Raw genomic sequence first — 27,987 nt, forward strand, 5'->3', positions numbered from 1 at the left:
TTGACAATAATGATGGTGTGAGTGGATCCTAGGACATTTTATTATGCTGTTCTCGATTGATGATGTAAACATCTTTATAGATATGTCAGTAGGCCTATAGTAGACTGAACTTGCCATTGTCGGCACAATATAATCGGTTATCTTGTCATATTCGCTGATCTTTCAAAAAAGTATTGTCAATGTGATTTTTGTTTAATTTTAAGGTGTTAGTGCATCTGATATTTCCTTAGATTTTGGTTTTCTTGTGACTTATCTTTTGGATTCCCCACCTTTTCCCTCCAGCATTACTTATGATCTTAGAAGGAAGAATTCATTATCCGACACAAATTGCATATCTTTGTTTAAATAATTCACATCTAAAGATACGATGAACTTGTTTCTTTTGCCTGCAGATACATGTATATATATGTTTGAATGAATGAACCGCGATAACAGTTAGAGTGCCGGTGTAACGTGGAAAATGGACCCTCGTTGAAAATTGACCCGGGGATAAACTAAACTAAAAATAAATAAAAAATGAATAGACATATTCAACAATATATAAATGTACATATACAAAATTACTAAAATTACCATGATAATTGCGACCTTGGTCTCAAGGTCAAAGGTCAAACAATTAAGAAGTTTGTCCGGGCTATAATTTCTTAACTATTGAAGATATCCAGATAAAACTTGCAGTATATTTACATTACTGAAGCCGATATGCAATGCACTACCGTGTGGTCATTTTGACCTATATCTCAATCAAAGATTAAAGTGAATCGTTTCTTATAATATCCGGCGATATCTTTTAACCCTGTTTATACCTTTATCACACCATTGACGGAAGAGCAGTGCTCTGTCGTTAGGTCATTACAACCTTTATCTGAAGGTCAAAGGTAAATTGAAAGAAAAATAATCAATGCCTAGTAAGCTTAAGGTAGAAGGGGAGAAATGATGCTTTATTCACAAAATTGGTTCTTGTACTTTTTCATTTGCCTCCATTACTTGAAATCTTTATGTTGTTCGCATTTCGTCGATTTTGAATTAGAATTACGTTTCGTTTGAATGTTGGTGTTATATGTTGTCCTTATTCTGAAGCTAGAGTTCTATGATTAATGTGATTGATCTTATGTTTGTAAAGTTTTATATTCGTTTGTTTATTTTAAGGTTCAATTGGGAATGAAAGGCCCACCACCCGATGTCAGTAAAGCCGCAGAGCAGTTTGCTAAACTATAGCCACCTAAAGACGCGAGAAATGCTCAATGATATCAACGAAGTCTATAAAGGGGATCGAATTGAAAAGTAGAAATATTGAAATCTTTACATACATGGGGTTTCAAGACAAAAGCAACAGGATCGAGATAAACACCCTAGTACTGGTTTATGAACACTTTATGGAAAAAGCGATTTGATTCTCCTGAACTTCTTAATGTGTGTATTGTATTGACAGTAACAACCATCTTTACAAAAGTACATTTTATGAGATGCATATTGAGTATATATGGATGGTTGAAACACTTAAACGCTAAATATTGATAATTTTATGAGATGTGTAAGCGTGTGAGTAATGTGTTCTGTAATACTGTGTATGAATTGTTTCACTACCATGGTACTGTACAGTAGCCATGTCTATATATGATTACCATCGTTCCACCGGATGGTTGCTGATGGTATTTGTCTGGTAAGATGTGAAAATTAATCTTTACCTGTACTTTTATCGAACAGATTATAAATATATATATTATTGTTTTAATCAGCTTCTTTGTTGTCGCTGTCCAGTGTTTAACTTCTATAATTTGATTTCACGAAATCAGCGGTTATATACATGTACTGTACATATGTATATAAAGAAGCATGGTCACTGCAATTCTATAGGAATCTTTACGAGGTAAGTGGGGCGGTAATAGGATGTTGAACAAAATAAACCACACCAAAGGACGCATTATCACCAGATCAGTGAAGGTAACGACTACCCAACACGAATGGTAACAAATTAGTCAAATATTGTTGTAGAAATTGTATCACTGAAGAAATACATCATACTCCGATTTATACTGACATGTACATTATCTATAGCGCGCTTATTAGGTCGAATGCGATATCAAACATTTTGGAAACCAAACCGGTCTCAAACTAAAAACGCAAAAGCATAATTTTATAAAACTTCCAAATAATCTTTATTCCGACGTGCACAACGCTCCATAAACTGGTGATACAAGGGAAGTAACTCTTGTATTAATAACATCATCACACTGGTTAGTTAAAACAAAAACCAATATATAATATTCTCACAGAGAGGATTGAATAAGTAAATAAGCACTTGTGTTACAAAGTAATGATGCCATTAAAATTGTTACATCTTTTTCTTTATAAATCTTCAACAGAAACTGCGGATACAAGGGAAGCAACTCTTGTATTAATATGGTGAACTCAAAGTAATGCTTGTTTTAATTACAAAATATACTAAATATGATTTTTTCACATTTCTGAAATTCAATCAACATGTTTTTGTTTGTTTCATGTATAATGATTATCTTTAATCTTTGTAAATGTAATTATTGCTTAGCTAAATAATACATATTTAAGTAAATAAACACATTTTTTACATAGAATTTTAACAGATAAAAAACCTCACACATCTCAAGAAATACTTTATAACATGAAACTTTCATTGTGTATAAACTTTTGTTTTCTCCGTGGTTGCTATGGAACAAATTTTGTCGTATGTGTTATTATTATATCATGGTTACATGGGCTAACCACTACATTCCATATCCATGTAATAATTTGAAAGCTCCAAACCATGAAAGAAAGTACACACCAAATTCATGTCATACAATATTAATACTCAAAATACTTTATGGCATATGTATGTACCTTTATGATAGGACTGGATATTAGCTTTGTGGATGAAAACATAAAGCTTTGGCTTTAACTGGTTTGTACTAGATATTATCAAAAAAATAAAAATATCTGTACAATACCTGGACCCATTTTCAACTATAGCATGTAAGTAAATAGCAAGCAAACAGAAAAAAAACCCCAAACAAACAACAAAAACTGGAATGCTGTTATTAAGTGTTTTGGTACCCTTCATATTACACAGACTATCTATTCACATATCAATAAGTCTAAAAGTATTGGAAATTTACAAACACTTAATGTTAACTCATATATGGTGTGGTTTTCTCCTTCAGAAAAAAATCTTATCTGATAAATACCAAACTCAATAAATTATTTTCTAACTTATTTCATCGCTCCTTACAAATGTGATTTATTCTAAAGTCACTTTAGTCACAAGCATGACAGTAACAATAAATAATGTTCAATATATGATATAATAATATGTAAAATCCAGATAAAATTAACGTAATACAAGGACTTCTATATCTGACATTTTTTACTACGGGGTGAACAAATTAAAGAGTTAAGCTTTACTGGGTAGCTCAAAATTACTATCAGAATTGAACACACACACACCCTCCCCGCCTTTCCATGTGCACCAATTGCCAAAAATAAATATATGTTTATATATATTAGATATTTATATGCATCATTAAAGTGGAAATTGCAGTTCTCTCCAAAAAAAAAAAGACTGGGCAAGTTTGTATTCAGATGTCATGTTCTTTTTTTTTTCAAAAATTAAAGGACAGCATAGAAGCAATACGGTATGTTATCAGCCAATTAGATATATATGCGCCTGGTTAATGGTTATATAGTATAAAGTAAGTTACTGGTTTACCGCCTACATGATTCTGCCTTTAATTAGTAGGGTTTGTGTTATTGAATTGACTATATTCTGTGTTCTGTCATCTTTGGTTAGATACTGGTTTACCACCTACATGACTCTGCCTATTGCTAGGTTTCTTCTCACTGATTATTATGGAGTCAGTGTTCTGTCATCTTTGGTTAGATACTGGTTTACCACCTACATGACTCTGCCTATGGCTAGGTTTCTTCTCATTAATTATTATGAAGTCAGTGTTCTGTCAGCTTTAGTTAGATACTGGTTTACCGCCTACATGACTCTGCTATTGCTAGGTTTCTTCTCACTGATTATTATGGAGTCAGTGTTCTGTCAGCTATAGTAAGTTACCTGTCAGGGCTTTTCCTCACTGGTTTGGGAAAAGGGCATTTTTGTCTCATTTTGGGAAGAAAATTGGTGAATTGGGAAAGATTTTTTCAGGAGTAAACTGCAAATTTTGGGAATTTGGCTTAAATATGAAATAATTTCAATTGGGAATGGGCCCCAAAAAGCCCCCAGAAAAAGCCCTGCTTGTTAACTTCCTACATGACTCTGCCTATTGCTAGGTTTCATCTCACAGCTACAGTCATGCTCTGTGTTCTGTCGGCACATGTAATATCAGTTTTATAATCTGGAGTATTCAGCCAATATCAATCTGTATCAAATATAACAATACATTTGTATTATGTTCAACAGTACAAAGATTTGTTACAATGAAATAAAAGAAAATAGCAGTTGGAATGTGTACTCAATTTGGAATGTATCAAATGTATACTCATGCTGGATTACATACATTTATAGATTACTGATGTGAAAACAAGGTGACTGGAAAAATTAGATTGATGAGCTAACTTGCAAATTACCCTACTTTCTTCTAACATTCTAGGAATAACTGGTTCTGCTTCATTTGTCCCACCATACAGGCCAAGTTACTACAATTAAGGTTTCTTAGTTTCTAGTTTTGACTAGCAATATATATTTGTTTGACAACACATCAAGAAGAAAATTGTAAAATATGTTACATTGTCTGTATTTAGATTAGATACAATGAACCCAGAAACATTCTGGAAGGCTATACATTTTGTAGCTTTTTTCTTATGATTTTTTCTAAATGATTGAAAAGTTAAACTAGGTATATGTAAATTTGTGCCTATAAATTTAGGCATAGGAGTTAATACCATCACTATACTAGTTTTTATTTTTTTAATCTTGTATGCTTTCATCTTAGCCTTAAGTTTCTAAAGTTCAAAGTAATTTTTGATAGAAAATTAAAAATACATAATATTAACAATCTCTAGAAGATCTATATAATCTCCCTAATTACATGTTTATTCAAGTAAACTGTTAAACCTGGTGGAAGTATGCGAGCACAATGTTTATGTTATGAAATACTGATGCATTGCAAAAGAAATTCTCAAAATTGATGGATTCTCAAGATCAGATCTTATTCTTATGTTGACATAACATTTAAACATTTTCTAATGATATTAATGTCAATGAATCAATTTTCTAACTACAAGTGTACTTAATTTTAGTAAAAAATATAAAATATACAATAGATTTTCACATACATTTTTCATATGATCACCCATTTTTCAAAAAAATGCTCCTTACTTTGAAGTTAAAGTCTTCATCTCAATTGTTTGATGTTGAGATTTGCCTTTGAATAACCTGTTGATAAGCTATGGATGATGTCATAAACATTGACAAAACTTAATACATCTGATTCAATTTGGTTATGTTGAAGTACCTAAAAGGCTAAAACCTGCATTTCTGCTTTCGGCCATATGCATTCATGACAAACACATGGAGAACTGATCATGACTACATTTGATTTTTATACTTTGTAACTTCTGAAATGCAGTATGAATATAATTATAAAGTGGAATGGAACAAGTTTTCTCATAGTTAGAAAAGAAATCAATATTTTAGGGAAAATAAAAGAAAGTTTGAAATATGTAGGTATAATGCAATCACATTTTAAGAGGATTAACTTCTGGAATGTCTATAATCATATGAGTCTATAGATCAAATACTAGTAGACAAATATACTGAAACTTTTATAGGAGTAAATATCACAAGGAAACTGGCAGAATACCAAACAATGCTTTGGGTAAGTAATACTGTATAAAAATGTATACAGGTAAATATGCACACAAGTACACATCAACAAATAATCATATGAAAATATTTTCACAATCATTCCATAAAAAAGATGTAAAGAGATTTCATGACACATCTAATATAATGCTATTACATATAGCTACAACACCAACAATGCATAGGCCCTCCTCTACCTAAGATCGTGTTGGACTTCTAGGCTTGTTGCAGACGTACTCATCAATTTAGACCACCTCCCCTCCCCGAATGATAGGATTTCATATTGTATGAATTGACTGGATTTCCAGAAATATGAGAACACAAGGACTAGTCTGATGAAATAATGATGCTTACTTTAGTTCCTGTACATTGCATTTATAATTAAGCTTATCAGGCTCCTGTGACATACACCACAGACAGTTAGGTGGCTGGTTATCAAGCTGGCAAAACAAAATTAAGATACATCAAGGCAAACCAATCCAATGTGGGGGTCTGTAGTCCTCCAGTACTATTTGTTTAGCAAGCTCAGAGCCAGGACGGGGGTAGCCTGTATAGTAAATGGTCTTCCCATTGATCATCCATGCTGTCCACCAACCAAAGCTACCAACAGTCATCAGCATATGGTTACACTGTGACATCACGGCGAAGTCCAGCTCTCGAGAGTTCCCAGGAGCCACAAAAACCAAATCATTTCCCTTCATGTTTTCTTTACACCATGACAAGTCATCTGAGGCTACCACAAATACACAGTTAGTGTGGTTAGCCCTGAACATACTCATACCCTTTTGTAGATAGTCAGCACCTGGAGACACGTATCCATAGTTACTGATGTGCTTATTGTGTATTAAGTCTCCCCTGCGCACATGGACAGCGATATATGTCACAGGACCATTTCTGTTGTTCGTTTTCTCAGCGACAAGGTCAGAAAATACAGAGGCAGCCTTCTTCTGCACGTCATCTTTGAATTTGAATTCATTGCGCAGTGATGCCTCGCAATCTTGAAAGTATTTGAAGCTTTGAAAGTAGCCATCTAGCTTTGTATTTGTTTTTGATCCAAGTTTCATTGCTGTAGGTTCAAATGCACATCCAAGTTTCTCACCAAATTTTTTCCCATAATGGACTGGATTCCTCTCTGTGGATTGTGCAGTTATTTTGAAAATTCTCCGCAGCTCATTATTTCCAGAAATCACTGGAATTAAGTTGTTTTTATCAGCAATACCAAATAAGGATGCATACTGGAAAAGCAGATTACCCAGCCTTCCTTTGAAATCAATTGTTATATAATGCGTTGGAGGTGCACGATTTATTGCTACATTAAAACCAATCTTCTTCGATGTATTCCTACTAACTAAAGCACTGGACTGTTCTTCCTTAGTTTTATCAAGATTTTCTTGTTGGTTTCTGGTGAGTTTTGATACAATTCCATTCATTCTATGAGATGATTTTTCATCATGAACAAAGCCTACCTTACCATATTTGTGGTTACCAGAGAAAAACTTGGACATGATGCCATGTGTGGATCCATACGCGTCAATGACAGAGATGCCGTTGGAGTCACCCCGGTCAGTCTCACTATTAAGTTTTGTCAGGTGGAAAATGATGATGGTAACTACCACCAGGAGACCCAGTAGCAAACATTTCGTGCTGGTGAGAAGTCCTGTAATAAAATTAATAAAAAAGATTTAATGATGGATACAAGCTTTTTTCCTTAGGGAATTGTCAACCTGACAAATATTTATATATATATATATATATATATACTTAGAATCCGACCAATTTAATGAGAAGTGATGAGATATATGTTATTATATAATTATATGACTCATATTAGATACAAGTAATTGCCTTATCAGCCTATTCTGAACCAATATATTTAAAATCTGTACCAGTCACAGTGTTCTGGCCATGGCATGGCTGATAATTATAAGCATGGTACACTTCAGTGGAAGGGGCACAACTCTTTCAGGTCACTGGAAGACTTCTATATCAGCATGTTATATATTGTATCACCAAATTAAATTAAAGCGATCAATTCTATGTTCTTGAAATACACACTCTAAAAGGTTTGTCATCGTTTAAATTAATAAAATATTATTTATAAAGTTTTAGGCAAGACAGTTAAACACAAACCAGAGAGACTGAATGCTTCTGAGCTATCGTATACCACAATTTGTTTATAATACAAATCAGCAAAAGCAAATCCAGGATATGCAAGGAATATACTATGAATACATTAATTATATTACATGTACCATATTTATCTGCAAATAAGCCCCTGTCCACAAATAAGCCCCCTCTTTCAGTTTTGCAGAATCATCAATTTTTAAAACAAACACTGCATATAGTAATAGCTAAGTGGTTCACAAATAATCTCTTTTAAATTTGACAATACACTTTTTCACTAAAGGAGGTGACTTATTTTTTGAAGATGAATATGGTATGCTGTACATGCATGTATGTCCTGTATACCATTTTTGATGTAATGATGGCATGGATGGGCAGTTATTACGGTATTATATAGGAAAATGCTGTGTGCATGTGCATCGATCATCCTACAGCATATTAGAGAGTTTTTGTCTTCAATCCTACTTCATATTTTGTCCACATCAATCTACATTTACACCACATAAAATATGTTAAGACAGCGCTATATAGATGCATGTAGCAGAACTGGACAGGCTGATTATCACACCAGTCAGGTCTGTGGTGGCTCAAATGATTATATCATCCATCTTTATATGGTATCTAGTAGGAAGCCAAATGTAACAGGAAAGAAAGAATGCAACCACCAGGCCGTAACTCGAACCCAGGACCTCCGAACTCTAAACAGATGCCCTAATTGTTTGAGTTACCAGCTGGCTACGACACTATAATTAATAAGCTCAGTCCAGTTCCACTACAGATGTTGTTAGAATGTAAAACCAACAAAGAAAACATTCCCCACAAAAAAAGCAGAGTACATCAATCTTATATGCATTAAAATTAATCACTTCATCAACAGATATATTTTTGGGAGGTCAGGTGTGTATTGATAATGCCTTCACACCTGTCTTAATTCCATTTGGACATGAAATTGACCTGTAGTGCCCTTAAAAGTTGGCATGTACCCATATAACCTAAGCCATATATTACATCAAATATGGCAGAGTTAGGTATGTTATAATCACCACCCAAAACATGCAACTTTACAAAAGTGAAAAAAAACAAACAAAAAAAAACAAAACTCAACCACAGCTAATAAAGCAAGACACAACCAATCACTAAGATACTTATATATATAGATTGTTGTAAATAACTAATATGTACATGTCTAATGTGCAGAAATAATCATGTACTGGCAGCATTTAATCTAAAACAATTTTAACAAAGCTGGAAATTGTGTTATGTACATACAGTGGATCATGCTATAATAATTCTGTTTTCAATAAAAAAATATTTAATGATAACCTGGATGGAACTTGATGGTTCCCTAAATGTATGCATACAGAGTGGGGAAAAAAAATCACTATTTGCATTTTGTGTCCAAATTTTAGATTTTATGTTTAAATTTGCTGTAGGCTGCTGGCTCTAGATTTAACTTAATGTATATATATATATTTATCCGCAAATATTCAAAATAAACCCCTACACACAAATATTTAGCCCCTTTCTTCATTCAAAATCAATATCATGTTCAAGTTAGAGTGAAATTCAACACATCCATCTTATTATTAAATTATGTCTAGCCAACACCTTGATGAGACTCCACACAAACTTTCACATATGGAAGAAATCAAATGTTATTCCACAGTAATTCCTCAGTAAAATGTTAAAAACAGCAATCCATACCACGTGATACGTTAACCATCTTGATCAATCTCGCACACTTCTGAATTTCAGTTCAATCTATATTTATGTACGTATACAGAGCTATTGAAAGCCATGTACAGTCATACACCCCCTCGTATGATTCTGTATTGAAAATGTCATTGCTTTGCATTCAGAATGTGTAACAAAGTAAGGCTGTTACTGAATCAATAATATGATGGATTCAATATCAGGTTGGTTTTATTTCTAGATTTTTTTATGAAAGTACATCTATAGGGATTTGTCTACTACGTATATACATAGTAGTCAATAATTGCCAATAAGTACCTATTAATTTCATGTTTAAATTTGCTGCAGGCTCTAGACGGGGATCTAAGTGGCGCTGAATTTACCTACTGCTTTTTATTCACATAAATTCAAAATAAGTATGTACCTGCACACAAATAAGCCCTTCTTCATTTTAGCATTAAGATTATCATCAATTTTAAAAAGATATCAAGCTAAAAGTGGTTTACTTAAAACTCGCATCAAACTATAATACCACACTACAGGAGGGGGTCTCAATATTTGAGGATTTTAAATATCATAATATGGTAATAACTCAAGATGGGATATGTCCAAACTGGGCCACATGTCTCTGCAACAAGTCAGCCATGGTCACCAGAGATCAAGTCTCGAGGAAAACAGACCGCCAGGTGACCTCAGTAGACTCATCGCTCTCTCTATTGCTCACATTGACTGACCTTGTGTTCGGACATAATAAAGAGGGTCAAATTGAAAATTGGATTTTGCATACTTCTTCAGTCAAGCACTGTGCTGAACAAGTACACTCCAGTAATTTTATTCACTATAAGATCCAATATCTGGATTATAAAGTAGCAGCTGGTGTATATATTACACTGAATTACTTGTGAGGAAGGATTGAGATAACATAAATATAGGAATAAAATAGATTTAGTGAAGCCGAAAGTCGAGGGCTTTATTGAATATTTAACATATAATCACAGCTATATTGCAGTAAAGAACCTGACAAACCATTGAATGTATTGTATACACTATACATATATGTATCCAGTAGACTACCATTCACAGACTATGATGATGATCACTACCTGGGCTGCCTGGAATCAGGTTGGCCTGCAAGAATAATGTCAAGATCTAGACCAGCCACCCAGGCCAGTGGCTGGCATGGGCTGCCAACATTTTCAGCTTAACTTCCATAAGTTTATTTTCCAAAACATTTTAGAAAACCCAATGGTATAAGATCTAATATTCTATGCTAAGAATGAACCAGAATGCAGGAAACTGCATCTAGAATTCATTTTTCCCCAGGGCTGGGGTTGGGGTTGGAGTTGGAGGAAAATGCCCCCAAATCCCCTAGAGGGACTTCAATTTCAGTTGGAAGCATAAAGACTGCTGGACTGCCTCATTTCAAAACCTGGCAGCTGAGTGGTCTGTCAAGGCCATACAAGCTAGTGTCAACTCCTGATATTGATACAGTTACAAGATTAAATACTGTGTAATACAGAGAAGGCAGGAGTTGGTTTGGGGGTTGGGGATATATATATGGGGAGATGATTTTAATGTTTTGGGATCGATATAAGTTATGATACATGGGGATTACAGTAATATTCCACCATTGCTAGGCTATATATCATTGTTTCCAGATAGGTATATATAGTCTGGCAGTACAGCATTTTTTAAGCAAGCAAATTTTAACGACAGAGCATGCACACTGTATCAAGTTTGAGGAAAATTATCCAAAAAGAGCTTGAAATATTGTGTGGACACAATTATAGGATGATCTGATAGAAGGAGACAAATAAAATGTCCCCTTCTGATCTCCAATCATCATACATGATTAAGAGTTAATTTACTTTATGCATGCATATAGGTACTATAGAAATACTAATGCTAAATATAAACTAACATTAAATATGTAAACAGAAGTATCCACAGCTAGCACATTCCGTGTGAAAGATTAAACAAGAAATAAAGCATGCACGCTGATCATGATTGCACACATTAATTACCATTACGACGTTTACCTCGCCTCATTGTCGCTTTAAATCACAGTTGTAGTATGCTCTTGCTGTGGAAGGATAAGATAGCAAATCAAATAAAATCAGAATGCACAAGAACCCTCGTTATATACCAAAAGCTTAAACAACTGAACATTTAATTGAAGGAAACATGCATGTCTATTGTGTATAAAATAAAGAGGCCAGCTGATATATATATACATGTCTACAATTACCAGGTATGTAATTTATAATATCACTTAAAATCAATTAAATGCACTATCATGCTTGCTAATGTTCAATTTCTACAAATTACAAATAACAGAAACATACAATTCTTGATTATTAGTTATTTTAACAATCAGCAAGTTATTTCAGGTATCTACATATATGTATATAGCCCGTTGTCAAATATTAATGTGCTGTTTTGAGGCATGGAATATTGCTCAATCTCCCAAAGGAACGTTTAAGAAGGTGACAACTATGCAATTTTAATTAATGCTTGGTTTCGTCTAAATTTGCTGTTCATGTCTCTCATGTAGTACCTGTACCAGATGTATTTATCCATACTTCTATTTCATCTCTGACATTCTTTTCTGCCTTCTTTTTTTCATTATTTTCTTAATTTCCTTTCATCTTACTTTCCAAATATATGTTACATTGAAGAAAAGAACCATCTCCAGCAATGTAGAGCTATCATAATTTATTTTCATTTTATTTCAGCTCCTTTGTCACTTCATGCATCAAAAGAAGTCCAGAACAAACTTCATATTGAATCAATGATTTCATTTTTCACTACCGTATCCAACATGTATAGACCATTAATATAATATTGTAAGAGATATTGGTGAAAAAAATAAGGATCCTCCAGATTATGTTTTGATTTGATTTGAAAATATTTTATTGTTATAAACAAAAGGATCGGGCACAAGTTATTACAACTTAGAAAAAGCCCTCTCCACAAATATATGTTACAGAAAGTGTGATAACGACACAAAATGATTACATTGATTTATATAGAAAGATAGCAAATAGTTGGAAGGAAAAGGGACAGATGTAGAAAAATCAGGATGAGAAGATGAAAATTGATATTTTTTAGAAATTTACTAAAGTGAAATGTTCATGAATAATGTGCACAAATTATTAATTGTTAGGCCAGAGTAATAATAAATAATAATACGTGGCACTATCTAGCTACACATTCAAAACAGGTCACTTATCAATTGTTCGTAGTAAACACAATCCATGGAACATTCTCTTATATCAAGCTTTTCCTTCCTAGGTTTCTTGTCCGTGTACCACGCATTCGAAATTAATTATACTGGTGAATTAACATATCATCATATGAACATATTACAATATAAACATTATCAAATTACATATTGTAAGTAAAACATAGGTTAAAGTTAGAATAAACATAGAGATATAGATGTTCACACGAATGCATGAATTAGAAACGGTCACTAAATTGAATAAAATTTTGAACTGTTCGAAAAATGAATTCATTTTCAGCGGTCGTCAGGTCTACGTTTCCACACAACAATAAATGCAGGCGAATAGGCTGATGATGTAAGAGTTGATTAAACATTATACGTCTAATATTCGTGTAATTTGGACATTGAAAAAAATAATGAAAAGAGTTTTCACATGGGTAACCACAAGCACATGATGGAGATTCTACAAGATTAACACGATATAGGTCATAATTTAACTGGCTGCAATTGTGTCTAAGTTTTGTTAATACTGTATGATGTTAAGGCGTCGAGTCCCGTAACTGAAGAAATCTGGGGTATTATTTAGATTATGTTCACGAGGTGTTATAGCACCTTTAAAACTTTTAACTGTTGTCTGGTTTCTGGTATTCTCAGGAAGGTTATTCCATATTTCTGTGGTTGCTGGTATAAATGATGATCTAGTGTTGGTAAGATTATAATTTAGCATTGTGTAGTTATTATTGTTTCTTAGAGGATATGGAGTTCTGTCACCTACTAATCTTGGAAGTAATGTATATAAATATGAAGGAGTTATCTTGTTATGCATTTTATAAAATAATGTTAGATTATGTTTTCCTGGTCTACTGCTTTCTATTCCTATTCTTGACCGAAATTTATCCATTTCGCAAAACTGTTCAAGCCTTTTAGGTATATACAAATGTATATTTTACTTAATAATTGCTTTAGGAGTTTAGTATGTTAATTATGATGAATTTCTGTACTGCATGTCCAGGGCATTCAGGGATGACCCTTGAGATTTAGCAATTTCAGAAGTCAAATCACTATATCTCAGAAAAACATATGTCAAATACATGTAGTTATATATTTGCTTTCAACCCAAGAGTCCAATATGATTTAGAAGAGTCAAAAACATATGTAACTTTCAAGGATTTACTGGATGCCCAGGCCTATAGTTTGGACAAATACATGTTGATCAGTCTGAACCAGATAATCAATTGATTATACGTCATATCCTTATCTGTCAATACAATGCAAACGGGTACCTTATATATTGGTTTTATGGACAGACATTTCCAGAAGCTTCATTGTCAATAGATATATGAGCAAAAACATTATTGCTTGCACCAAAAGGTAAAACCTGGAATCTTTACATTTTTGTAAAAACAGCTTTATTAAATTATTATATTAAGACACAGGAATAGACTGTTGTTATTTTCATTAGTATAATATTATACAGGGGCTTGACACATTCCTATGACCCAGAATGAAATATTTAACTCCAGAGTTTGATCCCAAATCATTTATAATAATCAATTATATCTATATTTATATCTTATGGTTTTTCAACATGAAATTTTTGTTTGGTGATGATTCAATTTGGATACAGTCACCTTAATTACAAGAATCAGACATTTTATCATGAATAGGTGATACATCACAGGGAATTGGCACGTTCCCATTACCCAGTATAACAGATCCCTAGCTTGATCAATTATAATTGTTACCAATAGTCCTCGATACAACGTCCGATTCCTGTAATTAAGGTTACAGTACCCAAATCATATAAATATAATCACTTAACAAAAACATGTTGCTAATTTGTAAACAAAAGAGGATTGTACTTATTCATTTTTGGTTAAATTTTAGGATAGCATCTCCTTGCTAATATGAATGCGTAAACACATGCAACATGTATAGACAGATTTAAAATGCAAGAACAACGTTTACAGTACCGTTAAAATCATAAGCTTAAAACAGGATCAAACTGAAGCATAATACAAAAACAAATAACTGTAAAAGATAGATAAAATTTAGCAAACAATTAGTAACATGCAAATTGCAAAAGGTTGCCTTGGCTTATAGGTTAACAATTTTAAAGTATTACTACATATATTAATCCATAGTCACTTGTATCTGGTAATTAACACCCAGAGTTAAAATTGCCTTCGATATATATGTACTATATACGGTCTATGAGTTGTACATATTGAAGGAGATACAAGTGCCTTTGATTAATGTAAGTGCCTCTGATTAATGTGTTGTACTGTATATGTATACGTAGAAGGGAAGAAATTTGTAGTTTTAACTTGTTCCCTCAAGCTGCGTCAACTGTCCCGCATTTGCATCATGCTTACAAGTGTAATCAAAGTACTGTAAGTACTGTTAACGAACATTATTGTTTAATACAAAATCAATAATCTTCTAAGATTAAAGTTGATAAATTGACTGATATTGATTTGGGAATTAATTGCAAATAATTTGAAATGTTTGGAGCTGTTCTGAAATGATTGTACACATGTTTCTGTAATGTCCTAATTGAAATTGGAAGTATATTGATCTATCTTGGATGGATAAAAATAAAATATGTCTTCGGGAAGGTATCATCAGTTATAATACAGACGGGACTCTGTGACCTTATTGATGCCAACTTCTATATATAATATGCACTCAATTTAGGCTAGTTCCATCGTTAGTTAGGCATATTTCAACTTAATATGATGAAAGACACATGAAGAATTACTGATCATGAGAACCAAAACTAGAGCTGCTAATCAAGGCCTGAATTAGGAATGTATCATATTGAAACTGTACTCAAGCATGTATATATGGTACTTCAAAATAAAAACTTGATACCTTTTGTTCAGGAATCATTTGATGTCAATAAATCTTTATATGAGAAGATATACTCCTGGTATAATTATTGTAAACAATGTGATAAAGGATAACAACCAGATAGAGACTGTATCTTCATCGAATAATTCAGCTAACAGGAAAAGAAAACTTCAAAACTGATCACAATGTACAGAAGTCAATCAGATGGGACGACACATTCCCTATTTATTGTCCCTTTCCAATGTTGATCATCTAATCATACTGAACCACACAGCTCAGCAATGTAATCGCACTAATCACACGTTTATGTGGAGAGAACATTTTTGGGGGTGTTATCTAAGATTCCATAACTGTACGCAAATTTGTGAAGCATTCCATATCTATATCTATATGTATATGTGTGTATTTACATATATCAAAATTGGAATGATACGGAGGAGATTTGCAAGTTTTAGTTCACCTTCCGTCATGGGAGGTTTATGTAAAATATCATATTTAATTAGTAATTTTGAGAATATATTTAAGAAGCTCTATTCTGTACTTTCTACCAATTAAACAAGAGCTGTTGGAGAACAGCATAGCTCGTCTCGCAAATGTTTGTCAATAAATAATTAAAATATATTAATTGGTATGGTTTCGCAAATTTGTAAATTGGATTAATAATATTTATATTGTGTATCCTTGATCAGATTGTGTTTTGTACGTGAATTCACGCAATTTTCAAAACCATATACCAATATATATATGTATATAACAAGAGCTGTTGGAGAACAGCATAGCTCGTCTCGCAAGTGTTTGTCAATAAATAATTAAAATATATTAATTGGAATGGTTTCGCAAATTGCATTAATTATATTTATATTATTTACTTGATCAGATTGTGTTTTGTGAATTCATTCAATTTTCAAAACCATACCAATTTATATATATATATAAACTATTTATTGACAAACAATCGGGAGACAAGCTATGCTGTTGTAGATTAAATGAATATATATTAAATACAAATGTAATTGCTTTTGGACATATTTCTCCATTTTTTTGACAAAATATTATCCTTATGAGAGTTGTCTCCCTTGAAAAATGTGGACTGGTATAAATTGTCTAATGTGAGCATTTTCACATTGTTTTATTTTCAGTTTCACCTCAAGAAGGGATAGTATAACTCCATAGGGACTCTTTTACCAAATATCAGCACCCTAGTACAATCATAAAGTGATGTGTTAATAGCTTTCAACATTTGTATCAAAAACTTAACGCAAAAAATTTTCTAAGTCCAAAATTTTTTCAAAAATCTGTTTTTTTTTCCAAAAAATCTTTTAGTTTAACCCCCACAGGGACCATATTACCATAAATTACTATGCCTTTCAACACTTGCACCAAAATCTTTACATTTGAAAAACCAACGCTGACGCCGACGCCGGAGTGACGACATAAGCTCTCACTCTTCTTCGAAGAGACGAGCTAAAAATGATTTATTGACAAACATTTGGGAGACAAGCTATGCTGTTGTAGATTGAATGAATATATTAAATACAATTGTAATTGCTTTTGGACCTATTTCTTCAATTTTTTGATAAAATATTATCCTTATGAGAGTTGTCTCTCTTGAAAAATGTGGACCAGTATAAATTGTCTAATGTGAGCATTTTCACATTGTTTTTTTTTCAGTTTCACTCCAAGAAAGGATAGTGTAACTCCAGAGGGACTCTTTTACCAAATATCAGCACCCTAGTAGTACAATCACAAGAGCTGTTGGAGAACAGCATAGCTCGTTTCGCAAATGTTTGTCAATAAATAATTAAAATATATTAATTGGAATGGTTTCGCAAATTGCATTAATAATATTTATATTGTTTACTTGATCAGATTATGCTTTGTGAATTCATGCAATTTTCAAAACCATACCATTTTATATATACATAAATTATTTATTGACAAACATTCGGGAGACAAGCTATGCTGTTGTAGATTAAATGAATATATTAAATACAAATGTAATTGCTTTTGGACATATTTCTTCAATTTTTTGACAAAATATTATCCTAATGAGAGTTGTCTCCCTTGAAAAATGTGGACCGGTGTACGTAGCATGGTATTTTGAATCATGGTGAAATGACCCCGGGGTCAAAATACCATTATGGTGAAATGACCCCCCCCATGGTAGAATGACCCCCCCCTCTTCCAAAAAAAAAAAAAATATCCTAACTTGTTTTTCATATATCATTTAACATATTTTTTAATGAAAGCTATATTGTATCAGATAAGTGATTTTGATGCAAGTGCAGGGGGGGGTCACTTTAAAGTGACCCCCTCCCCCACTCATTCCCTTCCACTACTTTTACAATACTCTGATATACCTATTTCACCAAACTTTTATAACAAGTTTACTTCACAAAAAAAAAAGTATACACAATATTAGATTTTGGTAGATCATTGCAAAAGCTGGGGAAGTTGGAGGTCAGTTTACCATGACCATAATGAAACAAGATATTTTTACATTTTTTTTCAAAACATTTTTTTTGATAAACCTCAATTCTTTAACCTATACATTATAACAAAACAAAACAAAATTGATCTCAGATAAGTTTTTGATGTGATCATGTACAGTGGACCCTCGATAATCCGAACACTTTCGTTCCCAGCCCAAACCGTCCGGATTACGAGTTTTCCGGACTACCGAATTTCGTCTACCAGGTCAAAAAAAATTGTTGTGTAAGAGTTATCTCCCTTTACTCTATACAATACGGGACGTTTTAATGACGTTTCATAAACACGTCTAATTGTCAGTCTTTTTAAAAAATAAATATACTTATGTTCTTGATATGATTCTTGTTTTCTTTTATTTTGTAGAAACTAAAAAATAAACAGTGTTTTTAAAAGAACATGTGAAGTGAAAGTTGTTTTATTTATAGCGGGCATATGTGACCTACAAACAACACACATGGGTTACGTCCCAGAGGTTCACAAACGAGTAGAAATTACAAACGTTAAACACCTGAAATGAAAGACCCACTATGTACAATGTACTATCTTGTGATCACTGCTTAATACGTAAATGTACCATGTGTGTAATTAATAACATGCATCTTTCAATGAGTCGTCATTACACGTAACGGTGTTACAATTAAGCCAATATCCTTGTTTACCCAATACAATTGTTAGTGATGTTAATTACCGATAATAAATTTATTACATGCATTTGTGATTGATTAAGTATCGTATCACATACTGTATGTTAGTGAATTAATTATTGCTAACTACGAAATAGCACTATGTAAAATAACCATAATAGATATTGTACGTCAAGTTGATAAAAGCAAGACCAGTCTACAATATAAAACCCTTTAATACTGTAGCATTTAGGTCGATCGTAAAGAAAAGCAATGTACCGTTATAAAAACAGATCTAGAGCTACATTGTAACACAGGTAAACACCCGGGGCTATGACCTGGCAGCGGTCGCTATGACTACGCACAGTGTCAAGCGATAGTCTGTACAGCTGTCGACACGGGTGACTTGCCCGACATTTTTCTCTCCTCGTGGTGAAAAAATCGTTCGGATTATCGGGGGAAATTTACTAATGAAAAGTACTTTCCGTTCCCAAAATGGGCTTCCGGAATCGGAAACCGAATTTCCGGACTGGTGAGTACAAATAACGTTACGGAAATCCGTTCCAGTGCTATTCCGTCCGGACTGCGAGTTTTCCGGACTATCGGCGTCCGGATTATCGCGGGTCCACTGTACATGTAAGGAGGAAGGGGGGGGGGGGGGGTTACTTTACCATGGCCATGGTAAAGTGACCCCCCCTCCCCCGCTCATTCCCTTCCACTACTTTTACAATACTTTGATATATCTTTTTTACCTAAATTTTATAACAAGTTTACTTCACAAAAAATAAAGTATTCACAATATTAGATTTTGGTAGATCATTGCAAAAGCTGGGGCAGGTTTGGGTCACTTTACCATGACCGTAATGAAATACATTTTTAAAAAAACCTCAATTCCTTAAACTATACATTAAAACAAAACTAAATTGATCTCAGATAAGTTTTTGATGTGATCATGTAAGGGGGAGGAAGGGGGGGGGGGTCAATTTAATTTGAAAATTCTGGTTTTTTCCCAAAAAATCTTTTAGTTTAACTCCGGCAGGGGATAGTCTAACCCCAGAAGGACTCTATCACCAACTATCAGCACCCTAGTACAATTATAAAGTGATGTATTAATACCTTTCAACACTTGCACCAAAAACTTAACGCAAACATTTTCTAAGTCCAAAAATCTGTTTTTTTCTCCAAAAAATCTTTTAGTTTAACTTTGGCAGGGGATAGTCTAACCCCAGAGGGACTCTATTGCCAATTATCAGCACCCTAGTACAATTATGAAGTGATGTATTAATACCTTTCAACACTTGCACCAAAAACTTAACGCAAACATTTTCTAAGTCCAAAAATCTGTTTTTTTCTCCAAAAAATCTTTTAGTTTAACTTCGGCAGGGGATAGTCTAACCCCAGAGGGACTCTAGATCTATTGCCAATTATCAGCACCCTAGTACAATCATAAAGTGATGTGTTAATAGCTTTCAACACTTGCACAAAAATTTAAAAAATCTGTTTTTTCCCAAAAAAAATCTTTCAATTTAACTCCAGCAAGGGATAGTTTAACCCCCACAAGGAACCTAATACCATGTATTACTATGCCTTTCAACACTCGCCTTCATAAACTTAACACAAAGTCCAAAGATTTAAAAAAAAAAAACAAAAAAACTGATTTAAAAAAAAAAAATCCATTTTTTTAAAGTTTTACTCCAGGAAGGGATTGTCTTACTCGATTGCCAAATATCAGCACCCTAGTACAATTATAAAGTGATGTATTTTTAAAAACCTTTTAACACTTGCACCAAAAACTTAACACAGAAAAATTCTAAGTCCAAAAATTTGAAAAAATCTTATTTTTTCCCAAAAAATCTTTTAGTTTAACTCCAGCAGGCCCAAAAAATCTTTTAGTTTAACTCTGGCAGGGGATAGTTTAACCCCCACAGGGACCATATTACCATAAATTATTATGCCTTTCAACACTTGCACCAAAATCTTTACATTTGAAAAACCAACGCCGACGCCGACGCCAAAGTGACAACATAAGCTCTCACTCTTCTTCGAAGAGACGAGCTAAAAAATGGGTTGGGGGAACAGACTTATATTGACTTGGAATTACCAAAACGGAGAAAAATAGTGCTTAAATTGGTATTATTTTCAGAGAATGGACACAATTATATGTTCTCAAATGTCCAAATGTATCATATGTAAAATCTTAGGAGTTTATTTGACCGGGAAGTATTTTAAATTAATTTTTAATCATTCACGATTCGCGGCCTGATTGCCGCCATAGTTGAATTACCAAAATGGACCCGAAATTGATATTTTTAAAAGAGAATGATCTATGACTTGAATATTTCATAAAAATAATTTAATACATCGTTTATTCACTTCATTCAGATCTTCAGAAACCGCATAATTTGTGAAGTCAAATAGAAATATATGAACCATTTTGTTATTGTTTTATTGTTCACACAAGTAAGCACTAGATGTAGGCGATGTAGGCAATAAGTATAAGTACTGCTATCAACTGGCATGACTTTGAGTACAGTAGACTACACTCGCTTTGTGGATATTGACAGGCTAGCATATATCTACATACTAATTCAATTTTAGAATTGTAATTGAAATCTTGTGACAGCATGGCACAAATAGTCATCTGAACATTTGTTGTATATTGAAAAAATATTTAGGAAAATATTAACTCATTACCTTGACTTCAATTTTCAATTGATCAATTCATTGATTACTCCGTGTTTCAAGTATGGAGTAGTGAGAATTTCAAGTCTTTTGATCATGACTTTACAAATTATTAAAATGAATTTGTTTAAGAAATAACACAAGTTCCACAGCAATATAATCAATCACAATATTTCAGAAGTTATAAAACTACAAATAATATTAAACCTGAATATCAAATTAAGTGAATATCATATTTTCAAGTATTTTTGCATTTGTTTTTAGATAATCCGGATTTCCGTTTTCTGGCTCTTTTTTTTTACTCGCGCCAGATTGTTGACAATCTGAATGCAAAGTAGCGAGGATTTAAAAAATTAATTCAAACACTTCAAGGTGATTTAAAACCTTCATCTTCTAGAAATTTCTAAGTTGTATATCAAAGAATACTATTTTGGGTCCATTTTCTTCAAAAACGGACAATTTAAGGTGCACTTAGATATAACACCGTTTCAGTAGTTCGTCACAATCGAAAATTTGGTTGTGAATTTGGTATTTTGCTAATTATTTCAAAATACTTTCCAGGTAAATGAATAAAAAAGTATTTTTCATATGACCTCTATACACACCAAAGATTACTATATTGGGTCCATTCTCTCGTAAAAATATCGATTTCGGGTCCACTATCGGCCATTTTGGTAATTCAACTCTGAAGACAATCGGGCCGCGAATCGCAAATGATTAAAAATTAATTTAAAATACTTCTCGGTCAAATAAACCCCTAATAATTTACATATGATACAGTTGGGCATTGAAGAACATATATTTGGGTCAATTCTCTGAAAATAATGCCAACTTATATAAGCCCCATATTTCTTCGTTTCGGTATTTTAAGTCTGTTTCAGAAAATAACCAAACCGCTCGTCTGTTCATATATTCTTGTCTTTGCCGAAATAAAAACAAGCTATATAATTGTTCATTTTAAACATGACAACAACTAGTACTGCCAACCACACGTATCCATAAATGTTGATATCATCTGAATATTGCCGTAGTTATCTGTCACTTCGATTGTAAATCCCATGCCAAAGTCATGCAAGAATCAGTCAATCAAATTGGTTTAACTTTTGATTTCCTTAATGTTGCAGTTACCTCCCTTACAACAGTAATATGTTCTAAGTATCGGCTACAACAAGCAACTCTGTGTACATAACAACAAATTATCATTTGTATTTGATTTATTGGTCATTTTCGTCAAAGGTAAATGGTATCTGGAAATGGGTGGCAATGTTATAACGCTATGACCAGTCACCCTGACCACAAATTAAATACCACCTAATTGTAAGCCTGTACACAGTACTATCTCCCAAACACGTAGCCTGCCCTAATGTTATGTATAATGTAGCTCCTCAGCATCCGCCATGATACAATGTATCGTCTCGAATGTCATTTTTGATATGTTTCTTTCTCTAAATTACAGAAATACATACTTAGCTGATAATGGTGTAACATTCTAGTAAACATATTTTACACATTAAAGTAAAATCGCGGACATATTTGCAGATCTATGTTATAATGTCAGCCATTTTGGAATGAACACGGAAGGGCAAAATATCAAAACATCCGGAGACAAATGGGCCTGCATAATCGTTGTTTACCTAAATATATTGACCTGGAGTTATTCACAAAGTTCAGGTTCATTTAGTCTTCACATTTCGCTAGCGTTATGCATTTCTCAAATCGTATGCATCTTGAAAACATCTACTGAATATGTTTAAATTTCAACATTTTCGGTAAAACTACTAAATAAAACGAAGATGTTTTTGCAAGTAAATTATTTGAAGCGTAAGGCCATGGCGGCAGCCATATTTCATTGAAACAGACAGTAGGTGGCGTCTTGGTGAATGTGGTTACCAAATATGGTTATATTTCTCAGTCCTAGTTCCTGATTGCAATAACCGAACATTAATGTTCGTTTAAAAATCGCGTCTGCGTATAGTAATCCCTGTGGTGATGTAGCTAGGTTTATATGTACACCTTGTATTACATTATGTTGCTCATGGATATGTTGTTACATCAGCATTCTATGGTGTGTTTTGTATGGGTCACTATGTAAAGTTGTGGTTTTCATTGGTTCGTTCTGTCTGGTCATTTTAGTGCGAGTTTCTTTGTCCTTGGTCATTGTTTATCCAGTACCCTTTAATTTTGTAGACTCGTAGAAGACGGAAGCTAAGATGACAGTATAATATAAGTGTTCTTTTGATTTTTTACATGTCACTTGTGATATTTTATACTCTTATTTATATGTCTCATTAAATTTATAAGAGCGCAGCTCATCGCGCCTGAAGGGTGCGAGACAAAGCTCTCTTTAAGACAACACGTGTATAAGCTATATTTCCAATCAATTCTATACCCCTTCAACTTTGAAATCGTGTCCCGCGGGAAAAGTCTCGCACCTCCAGTAGAGGCAGCCATGTTTGAAATCTCGTTCCCTACACGACGAGATCTAAATGATTTCTTTCTCTCGTCGAAACAAACAACTGAAAGATAGTTCAAATCACTTAAAAGTCACCATTTCTAATTTTTGTTTTGTCTGACGAGGTAAATATATATTTTGCGAATTTGATTGACTTGAGATCATGATTTCGTTGGTTACCTAAATCGGAACCCTCCAAGTTTCGGTGCTGATCAAATTGGATGCGAGCGTAGAATAAAAAGTTTGCTGCATGTGTGCATGATATAGAACTGTTTTTAATTGTATTATCATTGGATAACAGCATTATAAGCTCAACTTTCCAGGTTACAACCGAAAACCCTGAAATATTACTGAGTTGAACACCCCATTCAGAATGGTGCTGTCGTTAAGCATGACGTCATAAGAATTCGACATCAAAGATTATGCCACGGATTCCCGCGCTTTCTCAGTGCATATATTTTAAAAGTTTTTCGTCTTCCAGATGTCTGAAATATGTGATATTTTACAGGAAACAATTCAATATCTTCTGTATTTTCCTAGTGGGTATAGACTGTATTAACTGCAGTAGTTGCTGCTTTTTTTTTGTCATAAAATTTTATCAAAACTTGTATTTAAATAATAAAATACAGTTCAGAATTTTAAAAAAATTACTGTGTCGATCTCTTTACACCTTAAACTTAAATTACTGGATATTATGATTAACAAGGCATCATGAAAAAGAAAGGATAAGTTATCATAGTATAATGTACAGTGTGTATCAAAGCATTTATGTGAATGAGGAGATTCCATTCTGTTTGTATTAGTCTAACTTTCCAAAATCATGTGATGTTCAATTACAAACTTCCACATTATAGTTCTCCTTGTATAAGTATACAGTGAGGACGTTGAGTATACCAAACATTCACAGGAGAAAACAGACTTTGTAATTTGGTTCTTTATGTGGAAAATGAAGCCCTTTTTTCATAACTTATCCAATATGCACTCACCTTCAAATTTAGATAAAAACATACATGTTTATAATATATCTCAAATAATAGTCTAAGCGAGTGATTTTGCTTCTTGTTGCTTCAACCATTGACTTTGATATACAACATACTAATATATGCCCGTGTTTCAATAAAAACAAAACCAATACCAAACCCCAACAAGTGCATAAAATGAAAGCTATAATTGTAAGTAGTTTATAGTGATACCATTGCCTTCTAGCATCGCGTTAGTTCCCTTTAGCTCAGTCGGTAAAGCAGCTGTGCAGTAAATTAAAGCCGGGGGTCGCGGTTCGATGACGGTGGAGGCACATTACTTGCTTTTCTGTTACATACATCGGTTAACCACTCCAAGTGCAAGCTATATGAAAATGAGAGGCTTCAATGGGGATAAAACTTGGGTCAATGTGTGTTGGGGATGAACACGTTTGAAAAGTGAGTAGTGAGGCAGGTTTTAATTGTAAATTGTGTACATAGTGATTTCTAATGGGGGATTTCCCTTTAGCTCAGTCGGTAGAGCGTCGGACCAGTAGGCAGAGGGTCGCAGGTTCGATCCCCTAATGCGACAATTATATTCGCTTTCCCGTTATATATGAAAATCTTGTTGTATCGTCTGCCCTTTTACATTGTTAGTAGCATATGAAATGTGGCAGTAGAATAGTGATGCCAATATTCAGTGCACATGTCATCACGGACGGGATATGACATGTACGATCATTTGGAATCCAGCAAAGTAAGGACAATGAAAGTCACATCGGGACAAACAAAAAGAATTTCAGCTGATATACATGTAGATGTAATACATTGTTAATTTTACAAGGTGTTTATATGTTGTTGGGTATTTTGTTTTTGTTTTTAAGGATGTATAATTTACAGTCTATATGACATTGTATTAGATTAGGACTTTATATTTGCCTAGTTTGTTGCATATTTTGCAGACGCGTTGTGTCATTTTTTTAAAAATTAACATCCTCTCCCCCCTCCCCCTCAAAAAAAAAAAAGAAAAGAAAATATGGTACATGTTCTTTGACTGTTATTCTCATGTCCCTGTGTTTCCTTCTTGATTAACGGTGAGTGAGTCAGGTGATTATAGCTGCGCTCTTCTAAGGCTCTGCCTTCATTCATATTATAATTAATTAAGAGATGTGTAATTGTTTATTGTATGTATTCTAATATATATGAATTTATCAGTATTTAAAAAGATTGACTCTGAACATTTCCAATGTCATGTCATTTAATCAATTGGACTATTTGTAGTTTGTAAATTTAAGTTCCCATTTGTGTAATGGGATTTCAAAATATATTGTAGAAAACATTCTTTTAATTCAATTTACAGTACATGCAGATGTTGCAGTTTGTCAGGAACTCGAAATGATGTGATTACAACGGCTCTGTGCCATGCTTATATATATTAGTAAATGTTTTGCAAGTATTAACTATTTAATATTTGGCAAGGGAATTAGACCTTGTTATTGAGTTTCATAGTTTGATTAAATGGAACAATTCTAGTCGTTTTAATATTTGTATCTCGAGTTAAAAAGAAAAATAGATGTGTAAGAGTTACCTCCATTATCTCATGTTTGATAGAATATTGTGTATGTGGAATTTGTATGGTTTTATTTATATTTGATTGTTATATTACAGGGTTGTGATTATTGTATCAAACCGTCGCAAATAAATGACAAAATGTACAAAGAAGAGTAAAATTTGTCTTGTGTAACTCTGTACTTACACACTCACACTGTATGAGACTCTTTAATATCCTTACCATTTTATTTTTCAATTACATTGTAATGTAACTTTTATTGAAGTTAATGAAGTAAGATATCTTGAATTCGTCGAGCTATTGAAGACTTCAATATTTCAAAGAACCTCCAAAGAAAAGGCCTGTGTATACGTATAAATTACTGTATTCGTTGACATGACTGAAGTGCACTCAACTGTAACTAAGATTATTTTTGGATTATTTGCAGTGTTTTTCTTATTCCTGTTAATCATACACTTAATCTCATGAGTTCATATTAAAAGATATTCATATGAAAAAATACTACATACCTTTGAAAGCCTTACTACACATTTTCAGACTTCACACATTTCATTTTGCCGGTAAGCTTTCTCTTTACGTTGATCAACAGTTACAAGTGTTTGCTTGATCTTGATGTGCGCATATATTAATTTTAGAAGAATGACGCGGATACGGAATAAACCGGAAATATAATCTAAGTATAATACAGTGTATAAAGCAATCTCAACAAAGCCTCATCATGAGGATGTCTCGGGTACATATATGGTGAGGTTTATACGTCGCGTGCCTAATTAAATCGAGTAACCGTAAGTATATCTCATACCTTGTATGACATATCAAAGTATAGTGATATGTCTAATCAAAGACATATATCCCTGATCAAATAGACAAAACTATTTTTGTCAATAAGTACTGAGGCTATTATATGTATACACTACAATAAGAATGTTCATAATTATGCACTTTTATAAAATTACCTAGTAACAATTCGTGACAGCTTGAAACAAATTGACGAAGACATTTTAAAGATTTGCGAGTGTTTTTTAGAGGCAATACATCATATCAAAGAAATATTTATAATGATCCATTCTCTGGGTGAATGTTAACAACTTACGTTATCAAGGTCACCGAGAATCTTTCACCTCACCTATATATGAATAGCGTGGGTCAACTCCAACAGGTTCGGCACTGATGCTTCAACAAGGAAGTACCTGTATATATACATGTATATGTTTCGGTGTTGTCCGGACTGCCTGGGGGGTCTACCATTGGACCAGCCTAAAGGCCTCTTCTTTATGTTAAGCCGTGTGTGATATTGATCAGTCATTGTATAACTCTCACACGGACCTTCAATTCTGACAACTATTTTGTTTTAATCGTTAAAACTACAACTTTTTTTTGTTTCTCGAAAAGAACCACGGACTTAGATACGTGTACATTGTATATATGTTGCCAATCCATTCACATATTTATATATGTAAGTCCGAGAAAGAACATATGTTCGTGTTTA

The 27,987-nt window shown here is 33.3% G+C and overlaps 2 protein-coding genes across 7 annotated transcripts in view; one reads left to right on the forward strand and one right to left on the reverse strand.

The window, feature by feature from the left end:
* The window catches only part of LOC117337744, a 59,201-nt gene extending 57,466 nt beyond the window's left edge, over positions 1-1,735 (forward strand). For both annotated transcript variants that reach the window (XM_033898848.1, XM_033898849.1), the window contains exon 4: positions 1,150-1,735. In XM_033898848.1, coding sequence (XP_033754739.1) covers positions 1,150-1,218 — 69 coding nt within the window. In that variant the 3' untranslated portion in view covers positions 1,219-1,735. The remainder of the gene's footprint in view (positions 1-1,149) is intronic.
* Positions 1,736-2,135: 400 nt separating this feature from the next.
* On the reverse strand, positions 2,136-27,674 carry LOC117337741 (galactoside 2-alpha-L-fucosyltransferase 2-like). Of its 5 annotated transcripts, none has more exons than XM_033898846.1 (3): positions 27,592-27,674; positions 11,683-11,726; positions 2,136-7,484 (listed from the first exon to the last, which is right to left on the reverse strand). In XM_033898846.1, the coding sequence occupies exons 2-3, from the start codon at positions 11,690-11,692 to the stop codon at positions 6,292-6,294; spliced, it is 1,203 nt and encodes a 400-aa protein (XP_033754737.1). In that variant the 5' UTR covers positions 11,693-11,726; positions 27,592-27,674; the 3' UTR covers positions 2,136-6,291. The 5 variants fall into 5 exon arrangements, with proteins under 5 accessions (XP_033754737.1, XP_033754734.1, XP_033754736.1 ...); XM_033898843.1 differs by having other exon boundaries at positions 11,668-11,726; positions 27,592-27,667; XM_033898845.1 differs by lacking the exon at positions 27,592-27,674 and adding an exon at positions 27,008-27,094.
* Positions 27,675-27,987: the final 313 nt, after the last annotated feature.

This window comes from Pecten maximus, chromosome 11 (assembly GCF_902652985.1).
Source record: "Pecten maximus chromosome 11, xPecMax1.1, whole genome shotgun sequence".
NCBI lineage: Eukaryota > Metazoa > Mollusca > Bivalvia > Pectinida > Pectinidae > Pecten > Pecten maximus.

Excerpts from the sequence above, each read along its gene's own strand:
- LOC117337741 (XM_033898843.1), bottom strand. The coding sequence starts at position 11,692 with ATGAGGCGAGGTAAACGTCGTAATG. Across the intron at positions 7,485-11,667 it reads GCGAGGTAAACGTCGTAATG|GACTTCTCACCAGCACGAAA; the intron begins GTAATTAATGTG and ends ATTTTATTACAG.